Here is a 17,757-nt window from a genome sequence, read left to right on the forward strand (position 1 = left end):
ATGGGCAAGCCAGATGTTATCACCCTCTCCCTTCAAAGCCAGTTTGAATCTCTGTCAATAAGCCCAGCAAGCTTGTGAGTGAAGACCTTCTTCCCTCTTTGAGAAAGAGGAATCCCATCCGATGCCAGCACCTAGTCCCTGGGATAAGTGCTCATATGTTTAGCACTGACAGTGTTTTGAGAACCTGTTTGAGAGTTGAGGGCCCATATATATGAAATGGAGATAATAATTCAACAGTTAAAAGTAAAAGGGAATAATCTAAAGCTATGATGTAGTCTGATATTACTATGATTCATATAAGGAACACAAACTGTTTTAAGTTCAGGACAATATTAGCAAGATAGCTTTTATTCCAGTGACGATCCAGACGTGAAAGACCTTATATAGGAGAAACAAAATTAGGCAAACAGACTATAACAAAAAACCCCTCTCTACCCAAAAACCCAATAAAAACACAAACTTAAAAAAGCTTTTACTTCCTATACAGCATATAAACATGGGCAGATCCTTTCTTCACAATCTTGCGGCCAATAAATAAAAAGACAAGGCCATGTTTTAGTTTTAAAGTGATTCCAGCATTGCAGTTTGGACTTCCTTTCTCCTAAATAGAGCTTAATGAACATGAGCATCTGTCAAAAGAAGGAAGCTTCCACACAACTATGTAGAAACCATTCCTGTGCTCCTCTACATTCGTTCCCTAAACTGACAAAACTTTGTAGAAGTAACAGACTTGAGAATTTTCTGGCTATGAAAGTGTTGCTAAACACCAGTAAATTGTCCCCAGGTTACTTGCTAACTGTTCTGTTACATGAGATGCAGACCTACAGGTAGAGATTTAGTTATCCAACACCCTGGAAAGTATGGGCTGGAAAAGATGCTAACCTAATGCTACTGTTGTGATGTGTAGGGGAGGCCAAATCACAGGCAGATTGCAATATTAAAAAGGCTGCAGGAGACTGCTCAGTTTCACCCATCGTGTTCCAATCCAGACAAAACAGCAACTGAAAGATGAAACTGTGCCCAAGACATTTTTGTCCCAGTGTGACACAACTCGTGCAGAACTGAAACCTCTCAGACGAGGTTTGCAGTCACGTTGCGCCAGAACTGCACGGCTGGTGGCACCTGATCCAACTACTTCAGGACTGCCCCTGGGATGTCTACATGAGCAAGCAGCTCCCGTCTGTAGCGGAGATGGAGCCCAAACATTGATTTGTGACAGTATGTGATCTCGCAATATGAATGCATTAACTTCCTAGCTTGACGTATCTTCTTCAGATTCTTTCGTCCTTATTCAAAAGCAACCAGCGCAGGCAGCATTGGCACAGATTTCGCACAAATCAGCGTCTTGGACAGCCAAGTCTGTTCGAGAGAAAAGAGAGGGTTTCAATGAGACGGCAAGATATTTCTTGGAGATCAGAGCCACATATCAAGTGATTTGGAGACTCCATTACTGTTTTATGAGTTTTAATGTTCCTTGAAGTTATTAACGGCATAATTAAAATTAGTTCTTGCAAAAATCTGGCTTAAAGAATGAAATCAAACCTGAATTCATTGGGGAAACAATGGGAACATGTGGAGGCAAGAGAACAACAGGACATCTTGTGGGAAGATGGTGGGGATGTGGCTTGTAGAATCACAGCTTTCGTTACAATGCTAGCATTTCTTCCCAAAGTGTCTATTGTATTTGACATATGTCTCATAATAAAATAAAAAAGCAGACACTGCAGCAGCCAGTTCAAGAATTGCTATCTGTGTCTTGGTGACACATCATGCAAAGAGTGATTCTCATCATTTACATCTCACACCCCTTTTAGGCTACCTGGAAAAACACCTTCTTCTACAATGATTAGAGAAAGCGACTACACCTGCTTACAACTTGTAGTTAGCAAGCAAGCAGTCTTACTGACTGATACAACCCTGCTTTTCCTGTGAGCCAGAGGAGATTGTGGGCTCTCTCACTTTAAAGCATGTAAGTTAGTGTGCCACTACTTGGAGGAAGCTGTTTCATGGTTACAGTTGCCTGATCTGTACAGGCTACAGCTGAGCTCAGCGCAGCAGGAATTTTCTTGTAGGGGACTCACAGCTGGTGTAGTCCAACCATTGTAGGAGGGGTTGTAGAAAGGCAGCATGGACTCTCTGAGCTGCTTTAGAAGCCACAGAACAGCAATTACATGTCTTTGCTGCTGCTATGTGAATGTTTAAGGTTTAAAAGTGTGACAAAAATGCCAACTATGCAACATGAGCTACATACTCAGCCTTTCAAAAATCACGGATGCATCTTCTTTTTCGCACACGGATTGTAACTCCTCGGGGAGATCTTTTTCATCACATGGAGAATAGTTAGCCATTGAAACCACCATGCGAGGGTTACTTTGTCTGTTCTCATCCATAAGCTCCTTTAGCTTCTTCACGGACTCAAGGGAGAATTTCAAGTCTCCATCCTATGTAAACAGAACCAGAAAAAGAAGGCATCAGGAAGTCAGTCTTTAGGCAAACCCATTCCATTTCAATCATGAGCGCTCCCAAAAGCTGTACTACAAGGAAAAGACAGTGTTGAAACAAACCCTAGACAACATAGGTGCAGAATTAGTGCATTTCTCACTCCCAGGAGAGACACCCATGAAATCTGGGGTCAAAAGATACAGGCTGGCAGTCTTAAGCCTAGAAGAGGCAATATGTGATAGGGATTTACAAAATCGTGAGTTTAATGGGAGGAAATGGAATTTATTTTGTTCACTCTTTCTTCTAATGTACCAGTAGAGAACTTCAGCTGTTGGAGCCATGTGGTAGACTCTAACCAAGCAAAAGGGGCTATTCCTTCACATTACACATTGTTAAGATCTGAAGTCCCTTATCTCAAGTTACTGTGACAACTCCCCATTAATTTAAAACTTGTCCACACAATTAGCAGAATACAAGTTATTGGCAGCATAAATATGACAATTCTGACTCAAAGCTCACACCAAAAGCTTCAGGAGGCCAGGACAGTATTATGGGAAATATTACTCCATGTTTTAAATTGCTAGGCCCTGTGCATCTGTTAGCAGTCATTTCCTCAGTTTCAAGTGAAACTCACTGTTGAGGTCATAAACTTAAATTGCAGGTGTTGACACTGTTAAGCTAGGAGCATAATGTCTGTGTATGTTTCCAGATAATCTGACTTTGGCCTAGAAGAGAAAAAAGCATTTTCCATTTAACATTTAGCATGTGTTTTAACCTTGCTTAATGGCCAACATGTACTCAGTAGGACGATCGAGTAAGACCTACACATTCAAGAAAATAAAGTGAAGTGACTCTGGTACAGCATGAAACCAAATATTGCCACTTGTTTCATCATTTCATGAGCCCAATGTGTGAGATGAAGGGGAGGGTAGTTGGTTTTGGTTTGTTCATTTGTTGTTTTGTTTGGGGTTTTTTGGGGTTTTGGTTGTTTTTTTTTTCCCACAGAATCACAGAATTTTGGTATTAAAGTGTCCAAAAAAACTCTGAACATGTAAGTAAATCATTTACTTAATAAAGTCAAACTCTTCTACTTGCAATTATTTTATGATTTTACTCAAATTAATTTATCGGCCATGGTTGCCCATGAAAAATGAACTTTTCCTGTATAAATGTAGTCCTAGATTCAGCTATTGGTCACAGACCTCAAAAGCATTAAACCGAGAACTAAAAAGGACGTATTTCCATAGGTACAGTTACAGAAAAAAACCAGAAGTCAGGAATGAACCCTGAGACGTGTATGTCCTGGTGACAAAAAACAAAGGAGCGACAACAACAAAAAAGAAACAAAATCTCCACTCTCTCAGGTAAGAAAGATGTATTAGAGAGAGCTCAATCTGAGCAGCATCTTCCTTGAAAAAGCGGGTGAAAGTGGATACTGTATTGCTGAACTGAGAGGTTTTATCACAAAAATAGTGTAGGCCAGAACAATCCATCTCTGTACTTTTCCTGTTTTTACTCCACACCCACTAAACCATCTGCCTCCAACTTCCATCACAGAATCACAGAATCACAGAATCACAGAACATTAGGGATTGGAAGGGACCTCAAAAGCTCATCCAGTCCAACCCCCCTGCCGGAGCAGGAACACCCAGATGAGGTTACACAGGAAGGCGTCCAGGCGGGTTTTGAATGTCTCCAGAGAAGGAGACATTCCGTCTGCCTCCAACTTCCATCATATTCATTCGAGATCTGTGATGGTGTTGAGCTAGTGACAGTTGCTCTTCAGAAACATGATAGGAACTCAAATGAACTACACTTCTGCTTTGCAAAACATTTTGTTAAATGAACAACCTCTGACATATTACAGGAGAGGAAAAGGAAGTCTTGGGAAGAATTTCAGAAAACAAGAGCGTAAGCCAAATCTGTGCACTGAGTAACCAGTCAGACCTCTGGAACATGAAGCAGTCCAAGTGAAAGGAGTGCCACACATGCAGAGTATGCTGCACATATATTGGGGAAAATCCAGGTTTTGTGATTAATGTGAGAAAAATTCAAACTACACAGAGGAGCTAAAACTCTAAACCTATGCATTCTACACTTATACTCTCCATTGGAGACTGAATGCTATAGAATGGTTTGGAAGAAAGGAATAGCTTAAACCTACTATCTCTGGATATCTCTAACATCTGAAAGAGAAAAAGGGGATATTTCAAGGCACAAAGATGGTATCTTATCCCTGGAAACCTACTGTGCACATATAAAGAGAGTCGATAATTGCTTAAGAAATACTGTTTCTCTTGGTACTCTGAGGAAGTTATTTACATTGCAGTCAAATCAAAATCTTCCAAACTGCCACTTTTAAAGACGAGTGCAGGCAGATCCGATGCACTCCCAAGTACAGACAAAAGCGCTGAAATACCTTCTAAACTGCTTCCAGTTTGCATGGAATATCAGTCACAAGTGCTGTGTACTTTGAAGAATTTGATATAGCCTCCTCTAAGAGTTTGTCTTATTAATATTTCATTGGATCCAGCTAAGCATTTCTTTCACCTTTTTTTTATATGTGATATGTGTGTAGGCTCCATCACATAAGCTTGCAGATAATTTTCCTAAAGAACTTCCTCCCTAAAAGCAGGCGAGACAAGACAATTTATCTTTTGTCTTTTTATCTTGTTTACATCACGCAATAAAGTTAGAGGTGTTTCCAGTTCTTGCAGCTTACCAACACATAGGGTTATGTGCAAAAAAACCCTCTGGAAATGCAATGCCTCAGCCAGCACAAGATTTCAGAGCAGTGATGCGACTCGTGAAGTACAACTGCAGCAGCATGTTAGTAATGGCTGAAGCGTTTTACAGAAAGAAAAGCTGAACTATAGAGAGTGTAGTCGGATATCAAGCCAGAGCAAAGCAAAAGTTCAGGGCTATTAGTTTAGTTCCAGATATCTGTTGCAGCCATGTCACTTCATGTAATAGCAGTACTTTGTTGAAATTGTAATAACAATAACTTAAAAAGGAGACAACTCACCTGAACGTAGACTGCCAGGGAAATGTGCACCAGAAAAAGGACTTCAAGGACTGTAAATGAAAGAAAGACCTTCATAGTGCCTGCAAAGTATAGCCTTTCCTAACCTGAATATATTTTCTTTTCCCTGGCTTTAGTCTTTCTCTCTCTTTCGTATCTCTCAGACTTTCTCTCTTAGCACTCAGATGGCTTAAGCAGTCAGAGCTCTATGCTCCCAGTGCAAAGCTGGAGCTTTATAAAGACTTCAAACAGCATTTGCTTGGTAATCCATTAATTTAAGTTCTTTATTGACACATAATAAACCCAGAGTTATCTACTCATTAGCAGAGTAGGCCAGTCACACCCAGGCAGATCCTGGGGTTTATGAGTCTCTCCCACTCTGAGGAACTGTCTATGACACAGACAGGCAAAATATTCCAGCCTACAATAAATAAATGGTAGAGACTGATCTATGACAACATCTGAAACTCGGTATCTGTATGGGGAGCGTGGTCAGGATTCTGGCCACTTCTGCAAGCTGTGAGAGAGAAAGAGATTTGGAAGGAGATAGAAAAAAAAGAAATTGATCTCTTGCACTGATTGCAGGCCAGTCAGTCCCCTCTTCTGGGGATTCCAGGTACTAAGACAGTAGCAATGAAGCGAGGCAGATGAACACAGGCTGTGTCTGCAGATGACCACATAGAAAATGTCATCTTGCTGCTGCTTTTTGCAGCACCTAATTAAAATGAACAAATGAAAAGGCACAGAGGTTGTCGTTAAGGACAAAGGCTGCCACGACTCAAATCTCCTTCTCTGTGACTTTCAGTCTTACACAAAAATATGATCATGTCGCACAGATGAAGAAGCATCACCATGCCTCACCCAGCTTAGTTCTGCCCATCAAGCTCAGGTCTTTTAATCTGTCAAAGATTTCTGTCTTCTTAGGGCTTTGGACTAACAGCAGATGCCATGCAAAACAATCTTACTGACACCAGCAGAACAGAGGAGGGCAGCAGTCAGCCACTAAGCAACTGCCTCAAGTCTCAGCAATGTTTTCTGACAGCAAAGAATCTTATTAGTACTTACTGTATTACAATCTATTGCAACTATTTCAGTGAAAACCACCGTGCTGCTTGGTCTCAAATTGCAGAAAGTAAAGCAGCCTGGAATTCCCGGTCAGAAGGCTTGCAGGGAGGGATCGGACGGCTTCAATATATTCCCCAAAAGTTCAGTCAAGCTGAAGCTACCCCTTAGCTGACCGCTAAGCTAACCGCTTCGTGATAGACTTTGCTTCTCTCCTCTCCACCTGTCCGGTCTACTCCTCACCCACCAAATTTGAATCCCTAGAAGCATCTTTATCACCACAAAATGAGCTTGCTTTCTCTGCTCTTACACTTTCTGTGCTGCCACGGCCAACAGCCAGCATCACTTGCAACTCCACAACAACTCACCCTTCTGCCCTTCATTGCTCTGACATTGGTCAAGGGTGTAACAGCAGAGGCTATAGCAACAACCTACTCCTAGAAGCTTTGCAGAGGTGTCACGAGAGGCAGTTGAAAGCCCACCTCCCCTTACATGCTTGGCTCCCAAAAGGGCTGGTTCAGGACACCTGTTGGAGCAGGGACTACTGCTTTCCTTCAGTATCGTGCTTGACATGCTGATGGAATGCCATAGGGGAAAATCCCAGTGCTTCTGATCCAACTGATTTTCTGACAGTCAAGAGGTATCCACTTTCTCCTCCAGCTTCTTTTAAAAACTTCCAAAGAGAATTATGGCTGCCTTACATGAGTGGGGCCATTTGGGAGTTGACAGGACATGGATGTGAGGATTCCAGTAACTTGTCCATGGCAATGGTGAGAGATGCTGTGTTGTGCAGTTGCATTGAAGGTATCCTGAGTATTCTCTTGGCTCACTGAGGTCAGCTGTCCTTGCTGCGTCCCCTCCCAGCTTCTTGAGCACTCCCAGCCTCTGCTTGCAGGGCAGCATGAGAAGCTGAAAAGCCCTTGACTTAGTAGAAACACTGCTTAGCAACAACTAAAACATCAGAGTGTTATCAACATGATTGTCAACCTAAATCAAAAACACAGCTAATCACTAAACCAGCTACGTGGAAGAAAACCAACTTTATTACTTTGAAACTAACTGTTAAACAGGAACCCAACTCTTACTATTACAACTGAAACCAGAAGAGACTGCCTAATGCTTCTTCACTTTTTTCTCAGGAGGTTCCATTCCAGGAGCAGAATCATGTGTAACATGACGTTTGGACGACTTCTTTTCCCTGTTAAAATAAGGTTGACCTTTATTACAAAAAGACACCAAGAAACAAAACATAACCAATACCACAAAACATCTACTGCATGCTAATACAAAGGGTGAACATCCTATTTGAGCAAAACTAATTGGTCATATTCTCCACAGCTCTCTGTGCATACGTATTTCACTATAAATCAGCTGTTGCATATACACGTTATGCGCTACGGCCTCATGGAACAGGTTACAAGTAGCCATCTATTGAATTTCTGTAGAACACTCACAGCTCCCAGCCTGGTCTGTCACAAGCTGCCCAAATGGTATTGGCTCTCATTGGATGACCTTTTGGAGTGGGGAGAGGAAAAAAGAGAAAAATGCCATTCAGTTCACATGCAGATAATGTTTACAAGAAATTCTAAAGCTGTAGGTTCTTACCAGGTGTGGGTATTGATTGCCTCCAGGAGCCCAGAAGACTTGGTAATGCTGACCGTCTTTGTAGAGGAACCTGATAGCCCTTGTGAATAAATGCAAAGAGTTGGAAAATGAGCTCTAATCCAAGACAAGAATGACTGCTGAAAACAAATTTACCTTCTCTTCCAACAAACTGCTGACTGCCAGAGAGGAAGATTTAGAAAGTGCAGAGGCACTCACCTGAGAAACAGGAGGTGGAACAGCCATGAGTGGTGGTGGTGGTGGTGGAAGCGGTGGCATTAGCGCCCGCTCCCGCTCAGTCTCCTCACGCAGCCTTTTTCTGTAGTCAGTCCCATTCTTGAACTTCTCCACAGCCTAGAGGCAGAACAACATGTCCAAAAAAGTCACACAAAACTCCACTAGATAGATGAACAAAAGCCTCCGCAGAGGAAAAGTATTTGTGTAGTCCTGTAAATGCTATCGCCCTTAAAATAAATCAACATAACAGATGTATGAACACATCACATCAAACACTGCTACTAATGACTGGTAACTCAGAGTATCTGTGTTTTAAAGTACTTCAGTGTTAGCATCGAATCTGAAAGTGAGGCAATCATGTTAAACTAAAGTGTGACCTGAATATGCCCGATTGTCTCCAGAGATTTGTAAGAGAATGTCTTTCTTTGAAAAGTCAATGATGCTTTATTCAATTTCGCCTGTCTTAAGGAGATGTAAATTAGTATTTTCTTCCCTTTCAGGTTCTTACAGATAGACTCCCTTACAAACAGGGGAAGTAGAAGTCATCATGTTACCTTGCGTAGGAACTTGTTGGCAACTAAGGAATCGGGAGAAACATTGCCCTGATGGCATGTTGGGCATGTGTGGTGCTCAGATTCCAGTAGTGCTGTTCTAATACCTGTGAACAATTAGAATCATCAAAATAGTTTTTAGCCAAAGTCCGGAAGTTTTTCTGGACTCTAATCCATTCCAAAAACACAGATGCAATTAATGGGTGCATATGGTCTAGAAGTGAGAGCATGAAGGTAGAAATGCTCAATAGTGTAAAAATTTCTCGTGTGCAGCAAATCACTATACAGTGTTTGCATTTTGCTAGAGCAGCACTTCCAGATGTGAGTAGGGTCAGTCTTCATGTTTCGACTGGTCTTTTTCCCGCTGTCCAGTCCAGTGAGAAGTCACCAAGCTCAAGGCGAATGAACAAAATACATCTCAAAGAACCATTCTTAGGTTTGAGTTCTGAAGAGTTTAACCAACCCTCCCCTAGGGAATAATGTGGATTAAATGCTTAACTGCCTGTTAGTAGTTAGTAGTTGGTGTTGCAGACCACAGGGAGTCACCAGAGCTGGCCATGTCATTTGGTATGAGAGAAAGGGCTGTGGACAAACTAAATGCATTCAGTATCTGATACTGCAATCACCTGCACGGTCAGGCACTTTCTCAAGCTCACCCTTCCACATATGAAGACAATTTGACTAGATGCGTAAGAAGGAAGAAAAGCCTTCTGCCTTTATTTTTTGTTTCTTTTCTATGAGAAAAGCGCTTTCCTACTGAAGGTACACATAAGTAGGAAATAGAACTGGTAAGAAAGTAATTTTGTTATCTCCTATTTCTGCTTTCAGCAGATCAGCTGTGATTTTTTGAATTATCAAATGCATCAGTGACACTCACATCCGTCACAGTAACTGTTTCCACAGCAGGGAATAACAGTTCCATCAGTCATCAGATCTTTACAAATGGGACATAACAGCTCCTCTGGAAGAGGCTCCTCTGAGGGAGAAGTGGAGGATGGCTGCTCTGGTGTAAAGGGACGCTCCTCCTTCTTGCATAGGCTTCCCTGGAGGGGTCATAGGGAGGAGGGAAAACAAAGTTAGAGATGAGTAAAGGAAAGATTTTCCAAGCTTTGGATTTTATCAAAGGAAGAGAAGAGAGGGAATCCTTCTCACTCCACATCAGCCTTCTAAAACATAGGCTCTTGGTTTAAACTACGTTTCTAGAGCTACAACATCAGAAATACAGATTCTTGGCATCCCACAAGTCTGACCAGCTTCCAGAGGCATGAGCAGCAGCACCACCCTCTTGTTGTAGTAGAAAATATCTCAAATTTTAAGGTTAATATACAAGGACAATGTTTGCTCCCCTTTAATTACAGATGCTGGCCAACCTGGTTCCATTGCCACTCAGGCATTTATGCATGCTTTATCTCATTCCCCTTTTGGTCAGGCCAATTAATTCTGTATTTACGCATCAATCGCTGGTGTTGCATATTTTCCAGTCTTGGTCAGCATGGCACCCTTGGTACTGGGATCCTTCACCTCCACCATGAAGCTCCTTGGAATTCCTGTGCTCTTCTTAACTCTGGGAATAGGCTTAAAGTTTTTGTCCTGTTAAGAAAAGAAATGCAGGCATACAAATAAAATGTTATGGTTTCAATTCCAGATTTCTCTTGAATTTCAAAGGGCTCTGCAACTTTGCCAGACAACCTCTATACTTCACCCCAAGACAAACAATTCTTAAGATCACTATGTATTTCTACACATATTTGCATATGTATTTTTAATGTCGCTGCCAAGGTAAAGAACACCAGAAGTCCCCCACAGTCTTACCCCATTGGTCGGACAGTTCTTTCTGTAGTGGCCAGGTTCCCCACAGCGGTAGCAAGTATGTGATGGTGGAGGTGTACCCAAGGGTTTCTTCACGTAACTACAGGTTTTATGGGGAAAAAAGGAAAAAGGTATGCGTGTAAGTCTCTTGTTCAAACAAACACCACCTCTACAGTTAGTCCATAATCTTCAAAGAACTGATTTGATAGGACCAACACTTACTTGCTTGGGTCATATCCACAGTAAGACTGGTTCATCATAGCTTGGATTTTGTCTTCCTCGGAAGCACTGGCTTCAGCCAGATTGGCCGTCTGTTGAACAGGTCAACATTTGACACACACATTAGAAACACATTGAAGCCCACGCAGCCAAAGACAGCAGCGTCAGGAATATACATATATAGCTGAAGAAGCTGGGCCAGAGAAAGGGGTGCAGAAGAGTCATCAGCCTGTTCACAAAAAATTCAAGACATATTCAAGTTGTAGAACCAAACGTAGCAGTCGTTATCAAGACCTAGCAGTAGCAGTCAAGACCTAGACCATTATCAGTCAGGTATTTCTTTGGGTTACTTATTGCTGTTTTAGCAGCAGGATGTCAGTGTTGTCAAGCCCGAAGAAGAATGCTGACCCTTTTCGAAATGTAAATTCAAAGTGGTGGTATACTAAAGAAAGGCTTAGCTTTTGGGAAATTAAAGCAGCAGCCAACCCTGCAGACACCCAGATCCAAGAATGTACTGCAGGCAGGATTGACAAACAAATCAAAGGGATTTTACCCACAAGCACACCGGGCTCCAGCCTTTTGTGCTAAAACAGACATACCGTGACACAATGCTCAAACGTGCCAAACGTGAACCTATATGTGATCTGAAACCGATCGTACGTTATCTGTACAACACAAAGTCATTCAAGAAATACCCTAGTATATTCAGTATGAAATACAATGCATCACTAGGCAAAAATACCAATATTCTCCCTAGAATGGTGCAAATGATCGCATCACTCCGTTTTTTCTAGGCTGAATCAAATGCAATGTGTTCACAACATAAACTACACCTTACTGTAAACTCTATTAAGTTCATGTTTGTAAAATTAATACACGGCTACATTGTTTAGAATTAAGTGTAGTATGTGGAAGAAAGCCTGAGATTGTGCTTTTACATACCCCTTTTGCTCTTCCACTCACTGGCTCAGTTTGACTTCTAGAAGAAGAAATAAGGGTGATCAGAATTTAAAATGAAGCCCATGTACCCAACACAAAGCCATGAAAACAGATTATAAAACTTGAACAACAAAACATGATAGTCTAGTGAATGTGGAAATTTATTCGTATACATAAACGGTTCTCTCCTGGTTCATTCAGTGCAACTGAAAAACCAAACCCACATCACTCTTTGTTCAAGACACACTGCAACTCATCAGCCTCCTTTATTTCTTGAGCATCAACTTTAGAAAGACACAGCAAAACCACAAGCTAACAAGTTCTACTAATGGTGCTGGAAAGGCCTATCAAGAAGAAGGTTGGAAAACGTGACCAGTGCTAATGTAGCCGATATGGAACTGGACTGTGTGAAGAAATAAGGGACAGTAATAATCCTGTAGTCAGGACTGCATTTGAATACCTGTGATTTTAATCAATACACTCAATTCTCTGTCCTCCGTAAATCTTAGGAATACAGATTTAAAACCTGGAGCACAGATACCAGCTTAGATAATGGGTAACATGTGGTAATGCGCTAAACTGCATAGAGAGTTTCCAGTTTGGAGCGGGTTATCTACTCCTTCATCGCACTGGAACAACAGGTTGTACACTTGAGGATATCGTTCTTCTTCTCTTGCCTGAGAAACGGACATTGTCTTTAGGAAACAACTAAGAATCACGTCTGAAGGGAACTTCTTGGTGGCCTGGTTCTCCAGCTGGACACCCTTGGCCTTTCCTCTGTAGCTAGTATGCAAAAAACCCAGACTTGAGGCGTAAGAGTACCTGCCATATCCTGCCCACCTTCCCCCAGTGCCAGAAATAGTCAACCACAGAGCATCAGACTCTTCTGAGATGGGAACAAATTCCAAATTTCAACTACAGCGCATATCTGTCTGTGCTAAAAAAGCAAGAAAAGCCAACACATAGAAGAAGGAATCTCTCCCCATAGAGGAAACAGCCACAGCTTGGGTCTCACAACAATCAACCCCAAGAGCAATCCCAACAGAACCATCTCAGAAGTGACCATTGCTGGAGTTTGAACCCCATGACCCAGCAGGTCAAAAAATGTCAAGTCTCCCTTGGGAGAGATACAGTAAAATCCACCCCATTACAATCAAGATGAAGAGCAGCTTTCACAAGAAAGATACAATCTGAACGCCTCTCTAAACTAATACCCATCAAAACAGTGGACACACTGAAACTCCTCACAGAAAACACAATGCTTTAGGGATACTTACGTAGCACACGTCTTGCCGGTAGCTTTGCCTCCTCTAGCAGGGACTCTGCGAACTATGACCGAGGTGTTCTTAGGAATAAGAGCGCTGTCATCTATGTATTCTGAAAACAAGATAAACCAGGAAAAAACCTGAGTCAATTCGTAAGGACAGATATTAAAATGTAATTGCATAGCACTTCAGAATATCTTTTTAGAGAAAGAGAACTTTTATAGGTAACATGGCACTTTTATCGTCTCAACACACTAACATCTGTTTCGAGAAATATTTAGGTTTGAGAATCAAACACAAGTGGCAAAAGCTTTTTAATTTTTCTGAAATACTTGGATGGCCAACAGCAAAATGGTCTCACAGGTCACTGAAGGAGAGTCTGCTAACGCACGGGGTTCTTTCCTCACCCAGCTGAAGTTGCTTTGGCTCATGTCAGGATACAAAAGCAAGAGGACTTTGGAGTGAAACAAACCACAGCCAAGTCTCAGCGCCATAACCCAGATTCTCAAGTCTGACTAGCTTGCCCTGCAACGCAACAGGCACTGAGCTAAAGTATGAAAACTGGGCGCCATTGCTTTCATAGCTGTTCACTGAAACGGTTCCCCCGTGCTGCTGGTGCTCAAGAATGACAGCACGCTGAAGAGCACCTGCCATCTCTGCCAGTTTTTTGGAGCTTAATCCATCAGCAACTGCATTGCTCTGCAGCTCAGTGCTTTACATTTGAATGGAAAGAGAACTGGTGGTGCTAGAATTCAGATCAGAGAAATTTTGGGGATCTTTTGAGCTTGCTTGAGAGACCCGGCAAGTTTGTTATTAGAAGATACCCTCCCACATTTTCACCCCCAAGCACCTTCTTTGGTCTGCGCATTGGTCACTTCCAGGTCACAGGTGGTCATCTTCAGCTTCTCGCTCTTCATGATCTTGTATTTGAGGTCTCTCAGGCAGATGTCAAAGCCGTTGAATGTGATGGACTTGTATTTGAGCACAGAAGTGAATTTATAAAAGACGCACGACATATTTCCCTCTAGAAGAGCACTCACGGAGCAACCCTCTCTCTGCGGGTGCCTGTGCCTGAGTGTACACCAAGGGGTTTCCAGGCTGCCAACGCAAGCGTCACAGTGCAGTCCATTACGACATCTGCTTCCTGGCTGTTCTGAGGGCTATGGCTGCCTGGTGTCCCTGCTGGCCCCCCCAGGATGTCACCACCCCATGTCCCCCCATGTCACCAGCCAGGCCAAGACAGCCTTAAGATGCTGGAGTGCATCTTCTTGTATTTACGGAAAGTTCACTCAAAGAAGCCAATGACCACTGAAGTTCATAAACCATAAAGCAATGTACTGCCCAGCTGTGGCACATCCACAGTGGCTTGAACTCTGCCATGGAGCACTAAAAAGCAAGGAAAGACCCTTCAGCATTCGGAGGTCCCCCAGGACAATGTTTCTTGCTTTCTCAGTCATCACTGCTGCTGCAACAGCCCTAGCGCATGAAATCCTGCCTTGAATTACGAGGTCCAATTCTGCTCAGTGGTTCTGTTTAACATCTTTTTTGGTGGCACGGACAGTGGGATCGAGTGAACCCTCAGGAAGTTTGCTGACAACGCCAAGCTACGTGGTGTGGTTGACACGCTGGAGGGATGACATCCTGGCTTGTATAGAAATTGTGTGGCCAGCAGGAGTAGACAGGGAGAAAAGGAGAAGGGAGAAGAGCAGATCAGGAGGAGGTCCAGGAGAAGTAGGAAAACAGGAGGAGGGACAGGAGGAGGAAAAGGAAGAACAAGACAAAGAAAAACAGAAAAAGGAGGAGGAGGACAATAATGATGAAAAACCAGAGGAGGAGGAACAGGAAAAGGAAGAACAAGAGGAGGAGGAAGAACAGAGAGGAGAAGGAGGAGGAGGAAACTCCTCCAAATTCACTCCAGAGTGTCAGCACATCAGAATTCTTGGATGGAGCAACTGCTGCATCTCTTTGTCCATAGGCATTCACTAAATCCAAGCCTGCTGGTGAAGCCAGTACTCACATTAGTCGTTCCACGTCATGGCCATCACTCATCTGGACAACAGAGGGGAAAGCTCTGGATGACAAAGGCTGCCAGGATGCACTCCAGGAACAAAAGACCCGTGCACGGTCATCTCCATCACCTAATGACATCCAAATAATTCTACCTCAATTGAATTATCATTGAAAACTAAACACAAAGAACAGCATCCACCATCCAAACACTTTCTGTTACAGTTTGAACTACTGCAGAGCTGCAGGCTGACAACCTTACCATCACTGTCGCAGGACCCCAAAAGTAAAAATAACTGGCAAACAGTAACTCTATCCATAGCCCATATGTATCTAGCCTTCAAAGGTAGAAAAGTTCAGTCTACAGCTGTGGAGGTATTGATGCCGGGGACTTAACTAATAATCTCTAGAGGCTTTAATAAAATGGAGTTTATTAAAAGGTTCACTAGATCAAACTTATCAATCTTTAGTTGAGTAATATCTTTACCTAAACAAAGGGACAGTTATTTTAGCTAAGGGAGGGGTAACTGCTTGTAGCAAGATGAAGGAACTGAGGCCCGAAGATGTAACTCCTCGTAGCACAATGAGGGAGCTGAGGCCCAGAAAACAAGAGGCTGCATTGTCTGCCCAAGTTGCTGACTTGTACCAGCACAGCAGTTCTGACCAAAGGGGAAAAGTCACTCTGATGAAGACTTCAGGCCTTCCTCCTCAAAGACCACCAGAGGACCCCCGAGACCAGACTACGCACAGGCAAGTAGGAGGGAACTTATGATAATGAGCTCCTGGAAGTAATCGTAATAACCCTACCCACTTAATGCATATGTCTGTAAACCCTGGATAAATATCACATCACTGCCTGTCGGGGTGTGCAAGCTTTGGGAACGATCCCCTTGCACCTCAGTGTCGAATAAACATACCTGCTTTAAAACTTTACACCAGTTATAGAGTTTGTTTCTGCACGTCAGTATAGACCAGCTAATACTTACACCCTGTGTCTACCTACTGGGTGACCTGTCCAGAAAGTCAAATCATCATTACCTTTGAAAGAGGATGGAGCTGGGGAGGGGAGGAGTGGGGAAGGCTGGAGACTGAAAGCAAACTGTGTCTTCTGTCCAGTCCACGTGCCATGAGGAGAAATCACTTTGACAGCTACAGCGGGTTGCAAATAACTGCATCTGCGGAAGCACAGGGGCGGCTGCACTTCAGCTTCAGAAATGCCTGAAGCTGCCCTGAGCCCAGGGCCAGGGCCAGAGGTGCTGCAAGGTGCAGGACCAGGAGGAGCAGCAGCAGCAGGATCAGGATCAGGTATCTGCCATTGTTGATGGGCCTGAAGGAGGGACCTGGAGGCCTACCTGCCCCACAGGCCTTGCCATGGCCCGGTTCTCCAGCCCTGGGCCCAAGTGCTCAGCCCCAGAGACAGCCCCACAGCCAGGGTCAGAGCAGGTCCTGCTGCCGCCCTCAGGGTCCCCAGCCCCAGCCCTGGCAGCTGGAGGTCGGTGTGTCATGTCCACAGGCCAGGGGAAGGCACAGCGGCCTCCTCTCCAGCAGACAGCTCCAGGCTTTGGAGCAGGTGTGCTCTGGTAGGGACAGACCAGGTGCCTGTGCTGTCCCCAGGCCTTCATGGGAGTCTCATGCTCAGGCCTTTGCACCCACCCATGATGTGCTGCCAGCCCTTGGGAAATGGGGGTACCCAGAGTGGGTTTTATCACAGCGGAGAAGTTCCAGGCAATCGGTCAAGGATCTTCTTTGTCCTGCTTCCCGCAGTAACAAGGTTGGGGTTTTTTTTTAAGATTTTGTTCCAAGGAAACTTCACCAAGCAAATTGCAGGACTGAGCCAGAGACACAAGGAGAGACATCCCTGCACCATCTAAGAGGATATAGGTTCAGTGGAGCCCCATCAGGACATTGCTGTCATGGAGAGTATCCATTGCTGTTTCTGGACAAGTACGTTTATGTCCTTGCATAATGCCCACCTGATCCGCAGTTGCTGTTTTCCCTGGCAGGCCCTACAAGTGTCAGTGCTGGGCTTCCATGGGCTAAAAAGTGGCTCCTTCTTTGATCCATTTGCCCATTGGAGCTTTTCAGTTGTGTCTGGTTTAGATGTGGAACGTGGCTGCCAGAAAGGCCCAAGACAGCTGTCTGAGAGGGTGTTTCCTCCCCAAAGCCCCAGATGAACCCTGCTGCCATTGCATTTCTGTGGCTCTCCAGGAATCCCACTTTGTGTGTGGAGTAGAAGAATGGAAACATCTCTGGGCATCTTTGCATGAATGGTGCGTACAGAAAAAAAGGCAAGGCTGACATCATTGCCAGTTGGGAGAGAAAGGGGTGAGCCCCCGGGGCCGCTGTCAAGGGACTGTCATTAGACACCAGAGTTAAAGCTGACAGGAGAGGCATGGGCAAGAGCCCAGACCCCTTTGAAAGCCGTTGCCAGACTGGCACAAGGTGAAGGTCAACCCCTCCGGCGCTGTGGGCTCACTCGGGAACCCCAAGCGCTCCCAGCCTGAAAAAGCTGCTGCCCCTGGAGCGCACCAGCCTCCGGTGCAGAGCAGCGCGGGGCCGGTGGGGCTGGGAGTCGTGGGAGAGGGCGGGCCAGCCGGGCTCC

The 17,757-nt window shown here is 44.0% G+C and overlaps 2 protein-coding genes across 2 annotated transcripts; both read right to left on the bottom strand.

Annotated features, from left to right (window-relative positions):
• Nucleotides 1-1,291: 1,291 nt before the first annotated feature.
• On the bottom strand, nt 1,292-5,542 carry LOC104540814 (guanylin-like). The gene is made up of 3 exons (XM_010184707.1): nt 5,468-5,542; nt 2,252-2,441; nt 1,292-1,359 (listed from the first exon to the last, which is right to left on the bottom strand). Exons 1-3 carry the CDS (start codon nt 5,540-5,542, stop codon nt 1,292-1,294), a joined length of 333 nt encoding a protein of 110 aa, XP_010183009.1.
• A 1,935-nt stretch (nt 5,543-7,477) lies between these two features.
• Nucleotides 7,478-14,164, bottom strand: LOC104540815 (E3 ubiquitin-protein ligase RBBP6-like). The gene is made up of 8 exons (XM_010184708.1): nt 13,999-14,164; nt 13,161-13,260; nt 12,603-12,666; nt 12,403-12,427; nt 10,948-11,038; nt 10,729-10,825; nt 8,348-8,482; nt 7,478-7,513 (listed from the first exon to the last, which is right to left on the bottom strand). Exons 1-8 carry the CDS (start codon nt 14,162-14,164, stop codon nt 7,478-7,480), a joined length of 714 nt encoding a protein of 237 aa, XP_010183010.1.
• Nucleotides 14,165-17,757: the final 3,593 nt, after the last annotated feature.

This window comes from Mesitornis unicolor, unplaced genomic scaffold (genome assembly GCF_000695765.1).
Source record: "Mesitornis unicolor isolate BGI_N332 unplaced genomic scaffold, ASM69576v1 scaffold14365, whole genome shotgun sequence".
Taxonomy (NCBI): domain Eukaryota; kingdom Metazoa; phylum Chordata; class Aves; order Mesitornithiformes; family Mesitornithidae; genus Mesitornis; species Mesitornis unicolor.

Bases quoted from the DNA above. Each gene is read 5' to 3' on its own strand.
- LOC104540814 (XM_010184707.1), bottom strand. From the start codon at position 5,542: ATGAAGGTCTTTCTTTCATTTACAGTCCTTGAAGTCCTTTTTCTGGTG. The intron at 2,442-5,467 runs GTGAGTTGTCTC...CTGTTTACATAG, and splicing joins CCCTGGCAGTCTACGTTCAG to GATGGAGACTTGAAATTCTC. The intron at 1,360-2,251 runs GTATGTAGCTCA...TCTCTCGAACAG, and splicing joins CGTGATTTTTGAAAGGCTGA to ACTTGGCTGTCCAAGACGCT.
- LOC104540815 (XM_010184708.1), bottom strand. From the start codon at position 14,164: ATGTCGTGCGTCTTTTATAAATTCACTTCTGTGCTCAAATACAAGTCC. The intron at 13,261-13,998 runs GTGCTTGGGGGT...TCTTGTTTTCAG, and splicing joins CAATGCGCAGACCAAAGAAG to AATACATAGATGACAGCGCT. The intron at 12,428-12,602 runs GTGATTCTTAGT...CCATTATCTAAG, and splicing joins CCAAGAAGTTCCCTTCAGAC to CTGGTATCTGTGCTCCAGGT.